General features: G+C 45.3%; 2 protein-coding genes and 1 pseudogene across 3 annotated transcripts in view; 2 read left to right on the top strand and 1 right to left on the bottom strand.

Moving 5' to 3' along the window:
* Positions 1 to 20,237, top strand: part of LOC144698079 (uncharacterized) — a 105,571-nt gene extending 85,334 nt beyond the window's left edge. The window contains 2 exon segments of the mRNA XM_078570001.1: positions 9,607 to 9,614; positions 19,766 to 20,237. Of these exon segments, the coding sequence (XP_078426127.1) occupies positions 9,607 to 9,614; positions 19,766 to 19,987 (230 nt within the window). The 3' untranslated portion in view covers positions 19,988 to 20,237.
* The window catches only part of LOC144698080 (uncharacterized), a 642,405-nt gene that overhangs the window by 133,590 nt on the left and 486,898 nt on the right, over positions 1 to 21,917 (bottom strand). The window lies entirely within an intron of this gene.
* The window catches only part of LOC144698329 (uncharacterized), an 80,162-nt pseudogene that overhangs the window by 17,918 nt on the left and 40,327 nt on the right, over positions 1 to 21,917 (top strand). The window lies entirely within an intron of this gene.

Genomic DNA, 21,917 nt, shown 5'->3' with positions numbered 1-21,917 from the left:
GCATTCAAATGATGTTTAATATGGTACCACACAATAGCCTTGTCAGCAAAGCTGAAACCCATGAGTTTCAGCCTGGGTATAAAATTGGCTCAGGGACAGGAAGCAGAAAAGTTTGTTTTTCAGAATGGATGGGAGTTTACAGCAGTGTGACCCCAGGGTCTCGTGTTGGCACTGCTGATCTCTTTGATATATGTTACTGACCTGGACATGGAGATACGGGCAGAATTTCAAATTTGCACATGACACAAAACTGAGAAATACAGGAAACAGTGAGGAAGATAGTAACAAATGTCAGGAGGACATAGAGGGACTGGTGAAATTGGCAGGCACACAGCAGATACAGTATATATACCATGCTGCTTGACACATTTTATATCCTTACCAACTTTGGGAACAATGCCTGAATAGTCAGAATGGAGAGACATAAAGCAGATAGGAAACAGATTTAGAAACAGTAAAGAGAAGAAAATAATAGTGACAATACCAGTGAGAAGTATCCATGGAAATGAGAATGGGATTGGTTGAATGCAGGAGTAATAGAAACAAACTGGAAGACAGGTAAGACTCGTTATTAAGATTGTTGGAAGAAATTTGTCTGGGAGACAATCAGCTCTGAGACATTGGACTAAAATAAATGTGTGTGATGTCACTGACATGAAATAGACAAACAATTGCTGTTCATTTTATATTCCTAGCAGGTCAACCAAGGCATGGATCATACTGAGTCAGAGGATCTGTGGTTTTCCAACCATAAGGTTGTTACGCAATGTTATAGAACATTTCTCAGAGCCACTGGTTTATGTCAGTAAAATCTGTGCATTCCTGTTTCTCGTATGGAAATTACAGCAGTCTTTTAGAGATTCAGTTGGAGACATGAGCATAGAGTTGTCAAGAAACCATCATGTTAATGTGGGGACTGTTACCACTCTTGTGAAGCAGTTTGGGGCATTTTTACTACTGTTAAGGTGCTATACCAATGCAAGTTGTTGTTGAATGTGGGAAGGGACTGAATTCCAGTCTGAGCTGGAAACTCGTGGATCACTCACACTGCAGACTGATCACTCAGCAGCTGGATGTGGGAAGAGATGAAGTTGGTTATCCCATTTACTGACAGAGCAACACAGTCACGCTGGAGAATGACCGCCCAATATTTGAGGGAGGGCATCTCATCGTTTTTCCAATTGTTCACACCCTAATTTTTGGGTTTAGAAGGTGCTTACCAAGACTTTTTAGACAGCACCTTTCAAAACCATGACCACTACCATCTAGAAGGGCAAAGGCAGCAGACACATGGGAGCACCACCACCTGGAAATTCCCCTCCAAGCCACTCACCATCCTGACTTGGAAATATATCACTGTTCCTTCTCTGTCACTGGGAGTTATAACACGACAGTTGGTAAAGACTGAGTTGTTTAAATCCGAGAGGAAAACTTGAGCAACTGTCATAACCTATATTTTTAATTGGTATGTTTGAGATGCAGCTCTGAATTCAGGAATAAGACCACTAAGCCTCAAAAGATTTTTTTATATATAAAACTAAATTAATCATTTATTAATTTAACAAGTTAAACACATACACATGTCTACAAATTACTACCATAATAGTTTTTAAACAAATCCCCAAATTAATCACACCAGGTAAATCTTCACCAAGGCAACAGTAACCCATAGACTTTAACCAGACACCAGGCAAAGCACATTTGACCGTACAAATTAAATATGAGGTTCCTTTCAATTTGGTTGCTTTGCAGACACAGTTGTAGGCTTACAGGCTGGTTAGATTTTAAATGCCTCTGCCCTACACACACAAATTCCTTTCTGTTTATACCTAGCTTCCCATTTCAATGTCAATTTTCCATTGCATCCTAGGTTTTTAACACCACATCTTCGAACAATAACATTTTCATCCCACTAATTTTATTAGTTATTTAAACACATTGCTTGGCGTCTCCCAGCTAGGTGCAAGGTTTTACTCACACTCTTGAATGCTGAATTCAACAAATGCAAATTTACACTTTACCTTTTAACTTCCTTATGTTTATCTAATTAACATCTCAAAAGTACTATACATCAAAACACCCAGACTAGCTGGCTTTAAACCCCAACTGTCAGAATGAACATGGTTCAGTCCTGGATGTGATTCACAGCAGCAATAACAGCAAAATCGGACTCATGCAGTCAGTTGTGAACTCGCTGGTGTTTCAGCAGGTTGGATGACTGAGTGAATCCCTTCCCACACTCGGAACAGGTGAATGGCTTCTCTCCAGTGTGAACCCGCTGGTGTTTCAGCAAGTTGGATGACTGAGTGAATCCCTTCCCACACTTGGAGCAGGCAAATGGCTTCTCTCCAGTGTGAACCCGCTGGTGTATCTGCAGGTTGAATGACTGAGTGAATCCTTTCCCACATTCGGAGCAGGTGAATGGTCTCTCTCCGGTGTGAACTCGCTGGTGTACTTTGAGGTTGGACCAAGACCTGAATCTCTTTCCACAGGAAGTACAGGGGAATGGCCTCTCCTCAGTGTGAATTCGCTGGTGGTTCAGCAGGTCAGAGGACCCAGTGAAGCCTTTCCCACATACAAGGCAGGTGAACGGCTTCTCCCCAGTGTGAAGCCGCTGGTGAATTAGCAGGTAGGATGACTGAGTGAATCCCTTCCCACATTCAGAGCAGGTGAATGGCCTCTCCCCAGTGTGAACTCTCTGGTGTCTCAGCAGGCTGGATGACCAAGTGAATCCCTTCCCGCACTTGGAGCAGGTGAACGGTCTCTCTCCAGTGTGAGTACGTCGGTGGATTTCCAGCGAAGATGGGTAACTGAATCCCTTCCCACAGTCCTCACATTTCCACGGTTTCTCCATGGTGTAGGTATCCCTGTGTCTCTCCAGGTCTGATAATCAGTTGAAGCCTCATCCACACAAACAACATGATACAGTTTCTCCCCGCTGTGAATGGTGTGATGTTTTTTCAGGCTGTGTAACTGGTTGAAGCTCTTTCCACAGTCAGTTCACTGGAACACTCTCACTCGGGTGTGTGTGTCTCGGTGCTTTTCCAGTCACACTGATGTTTGAAATCTTTTCCCACAGACAGAACTGACAAACATTTCTCCCTTCACATTCAAATTCCGATGATACTCAGGTCCTGATGAATCGAGTGACTGTCAGATCTTGAAGTGATGTTAGGTTTGAGTTTCCCATCTGCAAATTATCCCCTTCTAATTCTCTGTAAAAGGAGTTTATAAAAGTCATCACTGTAAGAACAGGATAGAAATTCAAAACAGACAATTCTAGTTTCTATGGAACATTATTTCCTCTCTTGTTCCCCCAAAGCTGCAAATCCCCGTCCCACACACTCTCCCTCCTCCCTGTGCTGAAATCCAGAGTTTTGGACAATTCTTTCTGTATCTTTTTAACAAATTTGTACAACTGGAGATAACAATATGTTTGATCATTCACTTCAGTCATTACTCATGACAAAACATTAATCTGAAACCCCCTGTCCGACCGTACAGAATAGCAGATGTTAACCTTGTGTCGAAAACTCACAGTGTGGAGATTTAATGAGCGATTGTGAAGGTGGTTTCTCCAAACCTCCCAGGGTTTCCTTCCTTCTCTCTCTCTCTAACTAAGTTAAACGTGGGATCAGCCAAATGGCCCATTCTGGTTCCTGCTTCTCTTCCTGATGACTAATTAACCCCAATTAAACACTGAGAAGACTGAAGACACTGTTTTCAGTCCCTGCTCCAATCTCCATTTCCCAGATACCAACTCCATCCCTCTCCCTGGGAACAGTCTGAGATTAAACCAGTCTGTTCACAACCTCGGTGTTAAAATTGATTTCGAGATGAGTTTCTGACCTCATATCTGTGTCATCACTCTGATCGCCTGTTTCCCCCTCTGCAACATCACCCAACCTCACCCTGTCTCAGTGAATCTGCTGCTGAAATCCTCATCGCTGCCATTGTTACCTCCAGACTCGACTATTCCAACACACTCCTGGCTGGTCTCCTACGTTACCCTCTGCAAACTTAACACCATCCAAAAGTCTTCTGTCCATGTCTTCACTCACAGTGAGGCCCATTCCCCTAACACCCCTCTGCTTCCTGACCTGCCTTGGCTCCCAGTCAAGCAACAACTTGATTCTAAAATTCTCATCCTTGTTTTCAATTCCCTCCATGGCCTCGCCCCTCCCTATCTCTGTAAACTCCTCCAGCACCCACAACCCTCTGAGATATCTGCACTGCTCTAATTCTGGCCTTGTACATTCCCTATTTTAATCACTCCACCGTTAGTGACCGTGCCTTCAGTTCCCTTGTCCCCAAGCTCTGAGATTCTCTCACGACACCTCTCCCTCTGTCTACCACACTTTCCCCCTTTAATGCACTTGAGTATTGTTAAAAAAAAGAGACATTCTGTCAAAACATTTAATCTTGTACTCATCAGGACAGACACAAGAACATCAAATTTCAAAGATTATCAGTCAGGCTCATAAAGTGTCTCACTTACATTTGCTAGAAGCTACATATATTCATACACGGGGACCTGTCCTCTGCAGGCAGAAGGAACAAGTCCAGGCATGGCACCTTTTGTTGAATTAAACAAAAGCACATGATGATAACACCCTGGAACATTCTCCATAGCAATGACCAATCAGAACTGACTGGCCAACCAATCAGCACCCTTTTCTCATGCGGTATAAACTGTTGTTCCCTATGAAATTTGGTTTATTTTCGGCCCTGCACTCTATTTCCTTTTTGAATGACTCCCACCGCTCTGATGTAGATTTTCCTACAAGTAGCTGCTCCCAGTCCACTTTGTCCAGATCTTGTCTTATCATATTAAAATCAGCCTTCACCCAATTCAGAATCTTTATTTCTAGATCATCTTTGGCCTTTTCCATAACTACCTTAAATCTTACTCAATTATGGTTACTATCACCGAAATGCTCCCCCACAGACACTCCTACCACTTGCCCGGCTTCGGACTGCTGCCTCACTCGTAGGACTTCCTATGTGCTGGCTTAAAAAGCTCTCTTGGGTACATTTTAAGAACTCATCCCCCTCTAAGCCTTTCACACTTTGTCGATCCCAGTTAATATTGGGGAAGTTGAAATCCCCGACTATTATTACCCTATCATTTTTACACTTCTCTGAGATTTGCCTACATATCTGCCCTTCTATCTCTCACTGTCTGTTTAGGGGTCTATAGTACACTCCCAGCAATGTGATTTCCCCCTTTTTGTTTTTAGGTTCTACCTATATGGCCTCATTTGAGGAACCTTCTAAGATATCATCCCTCCTTATTGCCGTAATTGACTCCTTGATCAACACTGTGACCCGCACCTCCTCTTTTACACCCCCACCCCCGTCTCACCCAAAGATTCCATACCCCAGAGTATTGAGCTGTGAGTCCTGCCCCTCCCTCAACCATGTCTCCGTTATAGAAATGATATCATATCCCCATATGTTCATCAACACCCTCAACTCATCGGCCTTACTTGCAAGAGTCATTGCATTAAAATAGTTGCCATCCAGCCTTGCCATGCTGCCTTGTGCCTTAACTTGACAATATATGCTCTGCCTTCCAGACTGACTTGATTTTTTCCTTCTATACTTGTCTGTGCATCACACCTAGTACACCTCCACTCTGTAACCCATCCCCCTGCTAAGTTAGTTTAACCCCCCACCCACAGCATTAGCAACCCCCTCGCAAGGATGTTGGTCCTGTTCCAGCCCAGGTGCAACCTGTCAGACTTGTATTGGCCCAAACTTCCCCAGAAATGGGCCCATTGATCCAGGAATCTAAAGCCCTCCCTCCTGCACCATCCCTTGGATAGTGATGGAATTTTTGGAATCTCCTTTTTACAGCATTTTATTTTAATTCATTCATGGGATGCGAGCATCGCTGGCTGCGCCAGCATTTCTTGCCTATGCCTCATTGCCCTTGAGAAGGTGGTGGGGAGCTGCCTTCTTGAACCGCTGCACTCCATGTGGTGTAGGTACACCCACAGTGCTGTTGGGAAGGGAGTTCCAGGATTTTGACCCAGCAACATTGATGGAACGGAGATATATTTCCAAGTCAGGATGTTGAGTGACTTGGAGGGGAATTTACAAGTGATGGTGTTCCCATGTATCTGCTGCCCTTGTCCTTCTAGATGGTAGTGGTCGTGCGTTTGGAAGCTGCTGCCTAAGGAGACTTGGTGAGGATTTGCAGACGGGAAATTCAAACCAAACATCACATCAAGATTGGACAAATTCACTCGATTCAACAGGACCTGAATATCATTGTTCCACCTGCTTCATCCCTCATAAACAGTGTGAAGTCCATGATATTTCTACTTCTCCTTAGCTCTGAAGAAGAGTCATACGGACTCGAGACGTTAACTCTGTCTCTCTCTGCACAGATGCTGTCAGACCTGCTGAGCTTTTGCAACATTTTGATCTTTTGCCCCCAATAAAGATGGCGGCGGCGCGTGCGCCCTGATGCACTTTGCCCCCAATAAAGATGGCGGCCGTTACCCCGGGTCTGTAACTGGGAGAAAGCTGCGGCCTCGCTCGGTGCAAATGGGGAAACGCTTACCCCGGGGACCGGAAGGTTATTTTTCAGGGATTGCTGTTTACATAACATGTTTAGGAAGCCTCCCCGCCCACCCGCCGGATCCATCGCTCCCTCCGCCCCGCCATTCACACACTCACCGATTCCGGATCCGAGATAGAAGCGCCTCTCAGTCGCCATTACTCGCACTGCGCATGCTTCACTCTCAGCCCGGCCCCGCCCCTCATTCATTCCGAATGGCTGGAGGATAAGCGCGGTCCTCCAGGCACGTCCCCTCTTGCTATTGGCCCGGAGCTGCCGTCAATCAGCCGGGCATTGTGACGGTTTCAGATGGTGAGCGCGGCCACAGACTCAGCCTGACTTGCTGATTCTTGGCAGCATTTTCTGTTTGGGAATTAGAGCTAGAGATGGATGGTCAGTTCCCCTCTGTCCGGGGGGGATTCACACTCATTTCCCTAGTGCACTGATTACCACCTTTACTTTACATGAGAAAGTCCCCGGTTCAATCCCGGCTGGAAGCTTTGTGTTCACAATTGATTTTTAAAAATTCATTCACGAGATGCTGGGGGAAGTTCAAGGATTTTGACCCAGTAACAGTGAAGTAACGACGATATTTCCAAGCCAGGATGGCGAGTGTCTTGGAGGGGAACTTCCAGGTGGTGGTGTTCCCAGGTGTTTGCTGCCCTTGTCCTTCTAGATGGTAGTGATCGTGGGTTTGGAAGGTGCTGCCTCAGGAACCTTGGTGAGTTTCTGCAGTGCATCTTGTAGGTGGTAGATACTGCTGCGACTGTGCGTTGGTGGTGGATAGAATAAATGTTTGTGGATGTGGTGCCAAACCAGTGCATTGCTTTGTCCTAGATGGTGTTGAGCTCTTGAGTGTTTTTGGAGCTGCACTGATCCTGGCAAGTAGAGAGTGTTCCATCACACTCCTGACTTGTGCCTTGTGGATTGTGGACAGGCTTTGGGGAGTCAGGAGGTGAGATATTCGCCGCAGGAATCCTCGCCTCTGACTGGCTCTTGTAGCCGGACTATGTATATGGCTGGTCCAATTCAGTTTCTGGTAAATGGTAACCCCAGGATGTTGATAATGGGAGATTAAATGGTAGTAATGCATTTGAATGTCAAGGGGAGTTGCTTAGCTTCTCTCTTGTTGGAGATAGTCATAGCCTGGCACTTATGTGGCATGAATGTTACTTACCACTTGCCAGACCAAGCCTGGGTATTGTCCATAAGACCATAAGATTTAGGAGCAGAAGCTGGCCATTTGGCCCATCGAGTCTGCTCTGCCATTCAATGAGATCATGGCTCATCTGATAATCCTCAACTCCACTTACCTGCCTTGTCCCCATAACCTTGATTTCCTTACTGATTAAAAATCTGTCTATCTCAGCCTTGAATATACTTAATGACCCAGCCTCTACAGCCCTCTGTGGTAAAGAATTCCACAGATTCACTACCCTCTGAGAGAAGAAATTCTGCCTCATCTATTTTTTAAATGGGCACCCCCTAACTCTGAGATTATGCCCTCTAGTCCTGGACTCTCTCACAAAGAGAAACAACCTCTCAGCATCTACACTGTCAAGCCCTCGAAGAATCTTATATGTTTCAATAAGGTCGCCCCTCATTCTTCTAAACTCCAATGAGTACAGGCCCAACCTACTCAACCTCTCCTCAAAAGAAAATCCCTCCATACCTGGGATCAACAGAATGAATCTTCTCCGGGCTGCCTCCTGTGCCAGAATATCTTTCCTTAGATAAGGGGACCAAAATTGTTCACAGTATTCTCGGGGCGGTCTAACTGCTGCCTTGTATAGTTTTGGCAAGACTTCCCTTTTTTTATACTCCATTCCCTTTGAAATTAAGACCAACATTCTATTTCCCTTCCCTATTACCTGCTGAACGTTTATGTTAGCTTTTTGGGATTCATGCACAAGGACTCCCAAATCCTTCTGTGCTGCAGCCTTCTGCAGTCTTTCTTCACTTAAATAATATTCAACTTCTCTATCCTTCCCGTCAAATAGCATACTCTCACATATTCCCTAATTATATTCCATCCGCCAAGTTTTTCCAGGTCTTGGAACATTTGGACATGGATTATTTCAGGACCTGAGGAGTCACGAATGGTGCTGAACATTGTGCAATCATCAGAGAACATCCCCACTTCTCACCTTATGATGGAAGGAAGGCCATTGATGAAGCAGCTAAAGATGGTTGGGCCGAGGACACTATCCTGAGGAACTCCTGCAACGATGTCCTGAGTTGAGATGATTGACCTCCAACAACCACAACCCAGGACTCAAACCAGTGGAGAGTTTCCCCCCTCATTTCCATTGACTCCCGTTTTGCTAGGGCTCTTTGATGCCACAATCGGTCACATGCTGCCTTGCTGTCAAGGGCAGTTACGCTGACCTTACATCCCGAGTTCAACTGTTTTGTCCATGTTTGAATGAAGGCTGTAATGAGGTCAGGAGCTGAGTGATCCTGACAAAACCCAAATTGAGCACCAGTGACCTGATTATTGCTAAGCAAGTTCAACTTGATTGCACTGTTGATGACCCCTTTCATTACATTGTTGATGATCGAGAGTAGAATGATAGGGCAGTAATTGGTCCGATTGGGTTTATCATGCCTTGTGTACAGGACACACCCAGGCCATTTTCCACATTGCTGGGGACATGCGAGTGCTATGGCTGTACTTGAACAGCTTGGCTATGGGTGCAGCGAGTTCTGGAGTCCAGGTTTTCAGTACTAATGGGGATATTTGTAGAGCCTCCTCCTCTAGTGAGTTGTTAAATTGTCCACCGCCATTCACGACTGAGTGTGGCAGGACTGCAGAGCTTAGATCTGATCCATTGGTTGTGGAATCGCTTAGATCTGTCTGTCACATATCATTTACACTGTTTGGCCTGCAAGTAGTCCTATGTTGCAGCTTCACCAGGTTGACATCTCATTTTTGTGTATGCCAGATGCTGCTCCTGGCATGCCCTCCTGCACTCTTAATTGAACCAGGGTTGATCCCCTGGCTTGATGGTACTCGTAGAGTTGGGGGGGTTTGCCAGGCCATAAGGTTACAGGTTACAGTTGAGTGCAATTCTGCTGCTGCCGTTGGCCCACAGCGCCCCAAGGATGCCCAGCCTTGAGTTTCTAGATCTGTTTGAAACCTATGTTATTTAGCACGATGGTAATGCCGCACCATACGATGGAGGGCGTCCTCAATGTGAAGATGGGACTTCGTCTCCACAACGACTTCATAGGAGGTGACTCCTACTGATGCTATCATGGAAAGGTGCGTCTGCAGCAGACGGAGTGATGAGGATGAGGTCAAGTATATTTTTCCCTCTTGAAAAGTCTCTCACGACTTGTCACAGACCCAGTCTAGCAGCTATGTCTTTTAGGAATCGACCAGCTCGGTAGTGCTATTGATCTACTCCCTGTTATTGAGGAGGAATTAATCATGAGTTTAGTTTCACGTTGACCAAGCGGACAGAATGTTTTAGGTCGCTGACCTTTTTCATTGTGTCACCTGGAAAGTGTGTTTGGGGACCTGGAATGTGGGAAGGGAAGAGGTGAAGGGCGGACGCTGCATCTGCTGTGCTTGTATGGAAATGATTCACAGTGATCTTCATAAGAAAACAAGAAATAGGAGCTGGCGTAGACCATATGGCTCTTTGAGCCTGTTCCACCATTAAATGATCTTTCAGCTCAACTCCACTTTCCCGCCCCATTCCCATATCCATTGATTCCCTTAGCGTCCAAATATTCTAGTGCGATAATCTCTCAAATAGAGGATGATGAATAACAGTCATCTCGAGACCACAGTCCTCTCTCCCACTGCCATACCGATCCTTCCAACATACAGGAATTTGGGGCAATAGTGATGTTGATGCTCAGATTAGCCCTGTCTCCGTATGTTGAATTGGATCGAGAAGCACTGGGGAAGGTGCAAAACAGATTTACTGGAATGATGCCAGAATTGGTAAGTTATATCAATCAACAAAGATTCAACAGTTTGCAAAGATTTTGTTTGGAGAAGAGAGTGAGAGATGACCTGGCCGAGAACTTTAAGATAGTGAAAGGGTTTGACAGGATGGACACGTGGAAGATGTTTCCACTAGTGAATGGATGGAAATAAATATAAGTTGGTCACTAATAAATCTAATGTGTAAATCATGATCAATTTTCATTCACCAGAGATAATGCAGAATGTGCCAGAAACACTCAGCACATCTAGGAGCATCTGCATTGAGAAGAATTACGTTTTCAGGACTGTTCACTGATGCTATATTCCTCACTGTACCGGTACTACCAGATCTGCTAAAAATTTCAGCATTTTCCATTTTAATTTCAGATTCACAGCACCCGCTATTTGATAACTGTAGATTTTTGAGAATGTGGAACTCATTATCCGATGGGTTTGAGATCCCCGTGTGAGCTGGAAACTTATGGGTAAAATCACACTGTGAAATGATCGTTCACCAGCTGAGTGGTTACATTCTTACTGATGACAGAATTTAAATGTTCTGTGTATGGAATGAAAAATCACTTGTTCACATGGCCTCCTGAGATTCCAGTGAGTTCACATTTAATGAGGGATTTGTTCTGCTGTTAATTACACCTGGCACAGAACTATGGCGGAAGACCAGTGCACTTTATTAAGTCAATTGATATCAAAAAACATTGTTATATCTTGGCCCTGTGGCTTCAATCGTCACTGGATCACAAATAATAATTTCCTATTAAGAAATAAGGACTTTCAATGGCAGCGGGGCTACCCAGCATTCAAAGGGGAGCAGAATGTGTCCTATCCTCACAACAGGAGCTCCCTGCACATGCGCATTACGGTGTGTGCTGGGGCATGCGCATTGCGGTATGTTTCATGAGGAGACGCAGTACTGGTCTGTGACTGAAGCAGCTCAGAACGGGTGAGAGAATGACGAGTGGAGCAAGTTAACAGAGTTAGTGGGTGTGTGAGGAGGAATGGAGCCAGCGGAGTGGGCAGTGAGGCTTCATAAAGACACAGTGCAGGCCGGAGCGCCCAAATAACAAGGTACGGGTTTTGTATTTGCAGAGAACAGAGCGAAAAAGTCTGGATTTCTCCCTTTGCCAGGCCCGGGGTAACGGCCGTCATCTTTATAGGGGGCAATGTGCAGCAGGGCGCATGCGCGGTCATCCTGGTCCAAATAGCAGGAGGAGAGAATGTTGTGTATTTCTATCCTGGACTGACAGGGATGGATTTTGGAAACTCCTTTTACAGGGGGTCAGAAGGGGAGGATTTACAGACTGGAATGTCAAGACCAACATCACATTTAGATATGACAGAGTCACTCGATTCATCAGGACCTGGATCATCCTTTTATAAGGCTCTGTATATACCATTTCCCAAACATGTCACTGTCAGTCCAGGATAGAAATTCAGGACCTGGATATTATCGGCCTCTGAGTGTAATCATTGAGTTCCAGGTCATTACCACTCACTGTGTAAAATTTCTTCCTCATTCCTCCTACCGATCTTGCCCAAAATCTTTAATCTGTGTCCTGTAATCATTTTACAATCAGTTAATTGGAACAGCTTTTCGTTAACTATCGTTATCATTAGGGACCAAGAGGGCAATCTATGGGTGGATCCAGAGGACATCGCTAGAGTGTTGAACGAATACTTCACATCTGTCTTCACCCAAGAGAATGAGGATGAAGGTATGGAACACAGGGAGGGAGACTGTGAGGTTCTTGAGCAAATTGATATAGGGAGTGACAAGGTATTGGAGGTGTTGGCAGGCTCAAAAGTGGACAAATCTCTTGGTCCGGATGATTTGTATCCCAGACTGCTGAGGGAGGCAAGAGAGGAGATCACAGAGGCTCTGACCCAAAATTTTAATTCCCCTCTGGGGGAGGTGCCAGAGGACTGGAGAACAGTTAATGTGGTTCCGCTATTTAAGAAGGGTTGTAGAGATAAGCCAGGGAACTACAGTCCAGTGAGTCACACGTCAGTGGCAGGGAAAATATTGGAGAAAATTCTGGAGGAGAGAATCTATCTCCACTTGGAGAGGCAAGGTTTGATCAGGGAAAGTCAGCGGAGTTTTATCAGAGGAAGGTCATGCCTAACAAATTTGTTTGAATTTTTTGAGGAGGTGACCAGGTGTGTAGACGAGGATAGTGAGGTTGATGTAGTTTATATGGATTTCAGCAAAGCCTTTGACAAGGTCCCACATGGGAGACTTATAAAGAAGGCAAATGCACATGGGAGACAGGGTAATTTGATAAGTTGGATTCAAAATTGGCTTAGTTGTAGGAGACAAAGGGTGATGACAGAAGGCTGCTTTCGTGGCTGGAAGCCAGTGGCGTACCACAGGGATATGTGCTTGGTCCCCTATTATTCGTCATTTATATAAACGACATGTAGGGAGTAGGATTAGTAAGTTTGCGGATGACACAAAGATTGGCTGGGTGGTTAACAGAGGTTGAGTGTCTTGGTCTACAGGAAGATAAGTGGCAGATGGAATTTAACCCTGAAAAGTGTGAGGCAATACACTTTTGAAGGAGTAATTTGACAAGGAAGTATTCAATGAATGGCATGACAGCAAGAAGTTCTGAGGAACAAAGGGACCTTGGCGTATGTGCCCATAGATCTCTGAAGGCGGAGGGACATCTTAGTGGGTGGTGAAAAAGGCCTATGGGACACTTGCCTTCATCAATCGAGGCATAGAATAAAAAAGTTGGGAGGTCATGTTGGAGTTGTATAGAACCTTGGTGAGGCCATAGCTGGAGTACTGTGTGCATTTCTGGTCACCACATTATAGGAAGGATTGCACTGGAGGGAGTGCAGAGGAGATTCACCAGGATGTTGCCTGGGATGAAACATTTAAGTTATGAAGAGAGGTCGGATAGACTTGGGTTGTTTTCGTTGGAGCAGAGAAGACTGAGGGGGCGACCTGATTGAGGTGTACAAGATTATGAGGGGCATGGACAGGTGGATAGGGAGCAGCTGTTCCCTTTAGTTGAAAGGTCAGTCATGAGGGGACACAAGTTCAAGGTGAGGGGCAGGAGGTTTGGGGGGATGTGAGGAAATCTTTTTTACCCAGAGGGTTGTGACGGTCTGGAATGCATTGCCTGAGAGGGTGGTGGAAGCAGGCTGCCTCACATCCTTTTGAAAAGGACCTGGATGAGCACTTGACACGTCATAACATTCAAGGCTATGGGCCACATGCTGGTAAATGGGATTAGGTAGGTAGGTTAGGTGTTTCTCACGTGTTGGTGCAGACTCGATGGGCCAAAGCGCCTCTTCTGCACTGTGTGATTCTGTGTGATCTACCTTATCTCAACCTATCATAATCTTGTACACCTTTATTAAATTTCCCTCAATCTCCTTTGCTTGAAGGAGAACAAAACCTACTAGCTCATATCCCACATCCCTCGACCCATTCTGGTAAATCTCCTCTGCCCCCTCTCAAGGACCCTCAGATCCTTCATAATGTGTGGTGATCACTGGTTTGCACAGACCCAGATGTTCTGTGTCCGTGTCTGTGACATCATCACACATCGACAATTACACTGTGACATCATCACACATCGACAATTACACTGTGACATCACCCCGCCCTCCGGGTATTTCCTCAACTGGGAGATTTTTCTCTGACTCCGGTGCTTCTGATATCTTTCCAGCTGCAGGCTCCAGCAGGAGAATTTAAAGTTGAACATTGAAATTGTTTCACGGGTGAGTATTTTTGACTATTCATCTACAATTTAAAGATTTTGGTTTTATGCTCTGTTGTCTATGCTCTGTTATCTATGCAAAGTTCCATGGCTCTGAGGTTGGTGTGAATGCCTTCTCAGTTACATTGTTAAGGTTTGTTAATGTCAATGAGATTGTTAAGGTAAACAGGTGATGGGTATTTGAACACAATGAAGTAGGGGATAGCTGGGACACTGGACGTGGGTGAGCAGTGTTGACAGTGAACCAAGTCAACAAACTATCTCAGCAAGAAAAGGCTCTGTGTCTTAGTTTTGACTTCACCAATTGGTGTGGATCCTGTTAATGGCTGGTGTGGCTTCTTTCCTGTGGATCTGAATCCCATGTATATTGTTATGATTCTTGGCCAGACACATATGCGATCCGGTGAGGGATCAATAACATTTTGTTTCAAGTAGATGAAGGTTGAGATTTAAGACACCTGCTTTTGGAATAAAGGCACAAGTTTCCATGGGTTTTGAACAACAATTAAACAAAATTTACTGTACAAGTTCAGAAAGATAAAACAATTTACAATATGTACCTGATACACGAACATTCAGGGTAAGTATGAGGTACATGTGAATTCACAGATGAACTGTGATGAGACACACCACACTACAGAGTAAATGACAGATGCAAGCAAAAGAGATTCCATGGATTTCACAACAATCCACCCAGACATTAGTCCCACTGTGAGTCAACCAATCTCACTGAAACTTAGTCTTTCTCAAGAGGGTTTCCAATCTCTAGCTTCGAAGATCTCACCTGGAATTCTCTCCAAAAGTCACTCCCACTCAGACGGCTTTAACAATGGCCCACCTCGCAGAGTTTCAGTCTCGCTTTCCAAGATTCCTTCTCCCTGGATTCCCAAGTACAATCAAACACTAGCTTGTACTAGCTGAGATTTATGGCCATGCCAAGCAGAACACCATTGCTCCAAAGGGGTACCTTTGCTTCAACAGCCCTCTTTAGTTAAAGTCTGCTCCCTGCAGCCTTTTCTCTAAATTTTTAACTCAACTTAACTGGGACCTCTACCTGTTCCTGTGGCACCTATTGCCTGGCAACTCCCGGAAATAACTGCCTCAAGAAGAGCTGTTCACTGACCCTAGAACTGGTCTGGTGACCTATCAAAATACTCCCAGAGGATCACACCCTTGTTACTAGACAGGAACCAATGTAACAAGCATTGGAACATCCTGTACCTTAAATGTTACAATCTCCACAGGTTGCTAATTTAGCAGGGACCCAGGATGAATTGAATTTATAACACAATCCACTGCTCTGTTTCAGCTCTGTCTTCTCTGCTATTGTCCAATTCCTCTGCCTCTAATACTGGGTGTATTTTAGGTACGTTTAGTATTTAATTGTTACTTTTGTTGACTGTGTCTCAATGAGGTTTCCTCCGCTGCCCATCCCCTGACAATGTGCTGCTGTCTTCCCAGCTTTATCTTCCCACAGTACCTTTCATAGTCAGGAAATGTTTTTCCTGCACTATAGTCCATTTCTCTTCCGCCTCTGAGCTTATGTTGACCATCAAATTCTGCAACATTTTTAGTCCCTTTAATTTGTTCTGCACACCCTGAAATGTTTATTCTGTTTCCCTCTCCACAGATAGGAGCATATTTTACCAATCCCCAGTTGCCTGTGGAGAAGATGATGTTTGACCTTGAACCGCTGCAGTCCGTGAGGTGAAAGTGCTCCCACAATGCTGTTAGGTAAGGAGATATTCACCCAGTGATGATGAAGGAACAGTGATACATGTCCAAATCAACAACAATCATTTTTGTTTCATCACACTTTTAATGTGATATAATGTTCCAAGACATTTCACAGGCATGTCACAAAGTAACATTTGACACTGAGCCACATGAGGAGATATTTGGGCAGGTGACCTAAAGCTTGGTGAAAGAGGTCACTCTTAAAGGGAATCTTCTTAATTCTTCCAAGGGATGTGGGCTTCGCTGGTTGGGCCAACATTACTGACCATCCCTAATTGCCCTTGAGAAGGTGGTGGTGAGCTGCCTTCTTGAACCACTGGAGTTCACATGGTGTAGGTACACCCATAGTGCTGTTAGGGAAGGAATCCCAGCATTTTGACCCAGTGACAGTGAAGGAACAGCGATATATTTCCAAGTCAGGATGGCAAGTGGCTTGAAGGGGAGCTTCCAGGTGATGGTGTTCCCATGTCTCTGCTGCCCTTGTCCTTCTAGATGCTAGTGGTCGTAGGTTTGTAAGACACTCTCTAAGGACCCTTGGTGAATTCCTACAATGCATCTTGTAGATGGTACAGACTGCTGTTACAGTGCATCGGCGGTGGAGGGACTGAATGTTTATGGATGTGGTGCCAATCAAGCGGGCTGCTTTGTCCTGGACAGTGTCAAGCTTCTTGAGTGTTGTTGGAGCTGTACTCATCCAGGCAAGTGGAGAGTATTCCATCACACTCCTGACTTGTAGATGGTGGAAAGGTTTTGGGGAGTCAGGAGATGAGTTACTCACCACAGGATTCCTAGACTCTGACCTGGTCTTGTAGCCACAGTATTTATATGGCTGGTCCAGTTGAGTTTCAGGTCAATGGTAACCCCCAAGGATGTTGATAGTGGGGGATTCAACGATGGTAATGCCATTGAATGTCATGGGATGATAGTTAGATTCTCTCTTGTTGGAGATGGTCATAGCCTGGCACTTGTGTGGGGTGAATGTTACTTGCCACTTGTCAGCCCAAGCCTGGATGTCGCCCAGATCTTGCTGCATTTGAAGACGGAGTTATTCAGGATCTGAGGAGTCGTGAATGGTGCTGAAGATTGTGCAATGATCAGAAAATGCCCCCACTTCTGACCTTATAATGGAAGGAAGGTCATTGATAAAGCAGCTGAAGATGGTTGGGCTGAGGACACTACCCTGAGGAACTCCTGCAGTGATATCCTGGAACTGAGATGACTGACCTCCAACAACCACAACCATCTTCCTTTGTGCTAGGTATGACTCCAACCAGCGGAGAATTTTCCCCCCGATTCCTACCAACTCCAGTTTTGCTAGGGCCCCCTGATGCCACACTCGGTCTTATGCAGCATTGATGTCAAGGGCAGTAACTCTCACCTCACCTCGGGAGTTCAACTCTTTTGTGCATGCTTGAACCAAGGCTGCAATGAGGTCAGGAGCTGAGTGGCCCTGGCGGAACCCAAACTGGGCGTCAGTGAATAGGTTATTGCTAAGCAAGTGCCGCTTGATAGCACTGTTAATGACCCCTTCCATTACTTTACTGATAATGGAGAATAGGCTGATGCGGCGGTAATTGGCCGGGTTAGATTTGTCCTGCTTTTTGTGTACAGGACATACCTGTGCAATTTTCCACTTGCCGGGTAGATGCCAGTGTTGTAGCTGTACTGGTACAGCTTGGCTAGGGGTGCTGAAGGTTCCGGAGCACAAGTTTTCAGTACTATTGGCCAAATATTGTCAGGGCCCCTAGCCTTTGCAGTGTGCAGTGTCTTCATTTGTTTCTTGATATCATGTGGAGTGAATGGAATTAGCTGAGGACTGGCATCTGTGATTCCGGGGAATTCCGAAGGTAGAGAGGTTTAGGGAGGAAATTCGAGAGCTTGGGGCCTTGAAAACTGACAAATGGCTGCCAGTGGTGGAGTGATTAAAATCAGGAATGCTCAGGAGGCTAGAATCAGAGGAGTACAGATATCTCGGAGGGTTGTGATACTGATGGAGATTTTTGAGTTCGGGAGCGGCCATGGAAAAATGTGAAAGTGAGGATAAGAAATTGAACATTTTGGTGTTTCTTAACCTGGAAACTTTGCAGGTCAGTGAGCACAGGGTGATGGGTGAACAAGACATGGTGCGAGTAAGCACACGGCAGCAGAGTTTTGGATGACCTCAAGATTACAGGGAGGTTGAATGTGGGAGGCCGGCCGGGAGTGCGTTAGGATAGTTAAGTCTAGAGGGAACAAAGGAATGGAGAGTTTCAGCAGCAGATGAGCTGAGACTGGGGCGGAGTCGGGTTATGTTACTGAGGTGGAAATAGGCGGTCTTGGTGATGAAGAACAAAAACAGAATTACCTGGAAAAACTCAGCAGGTCTGGCAGCATCGGCGGAGAAGTAAAGAGTTGACGTTCGAGTCCTCACGACCCTTCAACAGAACTGGCTCTGTTGAAGGGTCGTGAGGACTCAAAATGTCAACTCTTTTCTTCTCCGCCAATGCTGCCAGACCTGCTGAGTTTTTCCAGGTAATTCTGTTTTTGTTTTGGATTTCCAGCATCTGCAGTAGTTTTTTGTTTTTATGGTCTTGGTGATGATGTGGATATGTGGTTGGAAGCTCATCTTGGGGTGAAATATTTCACCATGGTTGTGAACAGTCTGGTTCAGCCTCAGACAGTTGCCAGGAAGTGAGATGAAGTCGGTGATCAGGGAGTGGAGTTTGTCGCGGGGACTGAAGACAATGGCTTCAATCTTCCCAATGTTTAAATAAAGGGAATTTCTGCTTATCCAGTACCGAATGTCAGTCAAGTCAGGATGGTGTGTGACTTGGAGGGGAACTTGGAGGTGATGATGTTCACACACACCTGCTACCCTGGTCCTTCTGGGTGGTGGAGGTTGAGGTTTGGGAGGTTCTGTCTAAGTCCTGGTTGAGTTGTAGAAATATAAATCCCCTCTGCTTCACCAGTTCCGAAGAAGTGTAATACAATCTCGAAACTTTAACTCTGTTTCTCTCTCCACAGATGCTGCCAGATCTGCAGAGATTTTCCAGCACTTTGTTCTTATCCCTCTCCTTCACCCCCTGCCTTTCCCTCTCTCCCTCTCACCCACTCCCATCTTTCTCTCTCTTTCCTCCAATCGAGGCCAGAGCCTTGTGTAGGCCCAGACTGGGTGGCAGGTTCCCTTCCCTGAAGGACATTAGTGAACCAGTTGGGTTTTTATGACAATCCAGCAGTTTTCATGGTCACTTTTTCCTAGTGCCGGCCCACAAATTCCCAGATTCATTCAGCTCAATTTCACAACCTGCCTTTGTGTTTTTGTGGGTTCTCTCTCACTCCCTTTTTTCTGTTTTAAATCAATTTCACAGGGTATTAGAAGGGGAGGATTTGCAGTCGGGAAACTGAAACTAAACATCACATCAGGATCTGACAGAATTTCCCGGTCTATCGTAAGCTGAAGATCATCGGATTTCGAACATGGAAGGAAAAAGCACCGTTCACACTGGGGAGAAGGTGTGGAAATGTGGGGATTGTAGGAAGGAATTTAACTACCCGTCTCAGCTGGAAACTCATCGGCGCACTCACACTGGAGAGAGACCATTCACCTGTGCCATGTGTGGGAAGGGATTCACTCATTCATCCAGCCTGATAACACACCAGCGAGTTCACACAGGGGAGAGACCATTCACCTGCTCCCAGTGTGGGAAAAGATTCACTCAGGCATCCAACCTGCTGATGCACCAGCGAGTCCACACTGGGGAGAGACTATTCATCTGCTCTGCATGCGGGAAGGGATTCACTCAGGCATCCAACCTTCTGATGCACCAGCGAGTTCACACTGGGGAGAGACTGTCCACCTGCTCTGTGTGTGGAAAGGGATTCACTCGATCATCCAACCTGCTGAGACACCAGCGAGTTCACACTGGGGAGAGACCGTTCACCTGCTCCGAGTGTGGGAAGGGATTCACTACCTCATCCCACGTGCTGAGACACCAGCGAGTTCATGAGTCATGACAGTGATTGGATTTTGCTGTTAATCACATCCAGGACTGAACCATGTTCATTGAGATCTGTTTCTGCTGATGTTTATAAACTCCAGATAAAATTCAAATAAAACAGCTTTGTGTTAAACACAAAGTGCTGAGTCTATTAATCCAGTGCTTCCCAAACCTTTCCCCGTGAGACCCCATTTTAATGACTCAGACTTGGTGTGACCCTAGAGTGAAAATCTGGGGATTACAGGAGATGTTGAGCGGGAAAGAGGCTTCAGGCAAAGTTTAGACAATTGTTATTCTGCAGAAAGTACTTCAAGCAGCTAAATATTTGCAATTGCTCAATGAAAAATTAGCATATTGTAAAGTCTACATTGTAAATTGGACTCATGTATAATTAACTCAATAATTCTCTTAACTCTCTATAATTCTTCACTAAATAAAATCTTGAAGTTCCAATTCTGCGTGTGCAGGATATTTCATATAAATTACTTTCAATTACACACAGATACAGCTTTTATCATAATCACTACAATAGGGTTTTAGTTATATACAACAGAAGCTATTAGCGCGATATACAGTCAGAAAGGTGCTTTCTCCTCTACAAATATTTAATGGCTCATAAAACTTTTAGTAATCCTAAAAATATACTTTTCAAAACAGTGAATGGACATCCCTCAAATTCAGACTGATCCTCCTTTCGTCTGCTGAAATGACAGAAGAGGTAGAAAGCTTTTTTGCATCTATCTTAATCCCCAGGATATGTGTTTGTCTTAGTTTGGTAATGACGAATGAATTGGGGGAGTTGATGAATAGAAAACAAACACCTACCTTTTCACGGGCGTTTTATGCAGCAATCAAGCCTCAGATAGCAGCCATTAGACCTCGTCCACCAATAGGAAAAGGTGAGGATTTAAGGGGCCCTCGTAGCTGTCAGGGGACAGTCCAAACTTCCTGGCAGCCATGAATGCCTCAGAGCTCACGAGCCCAAAATCTCATCACTGGGGATCACGAGCCACAATTTGGGAAGCCCTGTTTTAATATCTTGTAGACAAGTTAGTTTATTTTGAAATGCTCCCCTCTCCCCTGTCTCCACCATCCTCTTCTCCAACAACATGTGTGAGGAGCTCATTGAGCTTCTTTGTCACTAAGATTGAGACAATCCGATCAGCTGCCTCTGCTGCTTCCCTCCCTTCCACTAACCCACTGGGACAAACTGTCTCCAAAGTTCCCCTTGTTCAAGCCTGAACTCACATCTTTCTTTAGTTTCTCTCCCATCTCCCCTCTTGGCCTCTCAGTGTTCACCTTGTCCATGAGACCCACCTCCTGCTATCGACCCTATTCCCAATAAACTGCTGATCACCCAACTTCCCCATGTTTACTGATATTGTTAACAGTTCTCTCTCTTCAGCTATTGCCCCCCTCTCCTTCTAATCATCATTCCTTTCCTCAATAAACAAATCCTTGACCCCACCATCCTTGAAAACTACTACACCATTTCCAACCTCTCTTTCCTTTCCAAAGTCCTTGAAAATGTTGTCACGTCTCAAATCCATTCCCATCTTTCCCAGAACTCCCTGTCTGAATCCCTCCAATCAGGTTTCTGCCCTGCTACTGTACTGAAACAGCTCTGATCAAAGCACCAATGACATCCTATGTGACTGTGACAAAGGTAAACTATCCCTTCTCGTCCTTCTTGATGTGTCTGCAGCCTTTGACAAGGTAGACCATACCATTCTGCTCCAATATCTCTCCACTGTCGTCCAGCTGGGTGGGGCTGCTCTCTCCTGGTTCCATTCTTCTCTATCTAATCATAGCCAGAGAATCACTTGGAATGTCTTCCCTTCCCACTCCCACAGTTACCTCTGGTGTCCCCAGAGGATCCAGCCTCGGCCTCCTTATTTCTCATCAACATGCTCCCCACAACGACATCATCTGAAAACACAGTGTCA

Source organism: Cetorhinus maximus, chromosome 23 (genome assembly GCF_964194155.1).
Source record: "Cetorhinus maximus chromosome 23, sCetMax3.hap1.1, whole genome shotgun sequence".
NCBI lineage: Eukaryota > Metazoa > Chordata > Chondrichthyes > Lamniformes > Cetorhinidae > Cetorhinus > Cetorhinus maximus.
This window is presented reverse-complemented; position numbering and strand designations above follow the sequence as displayed.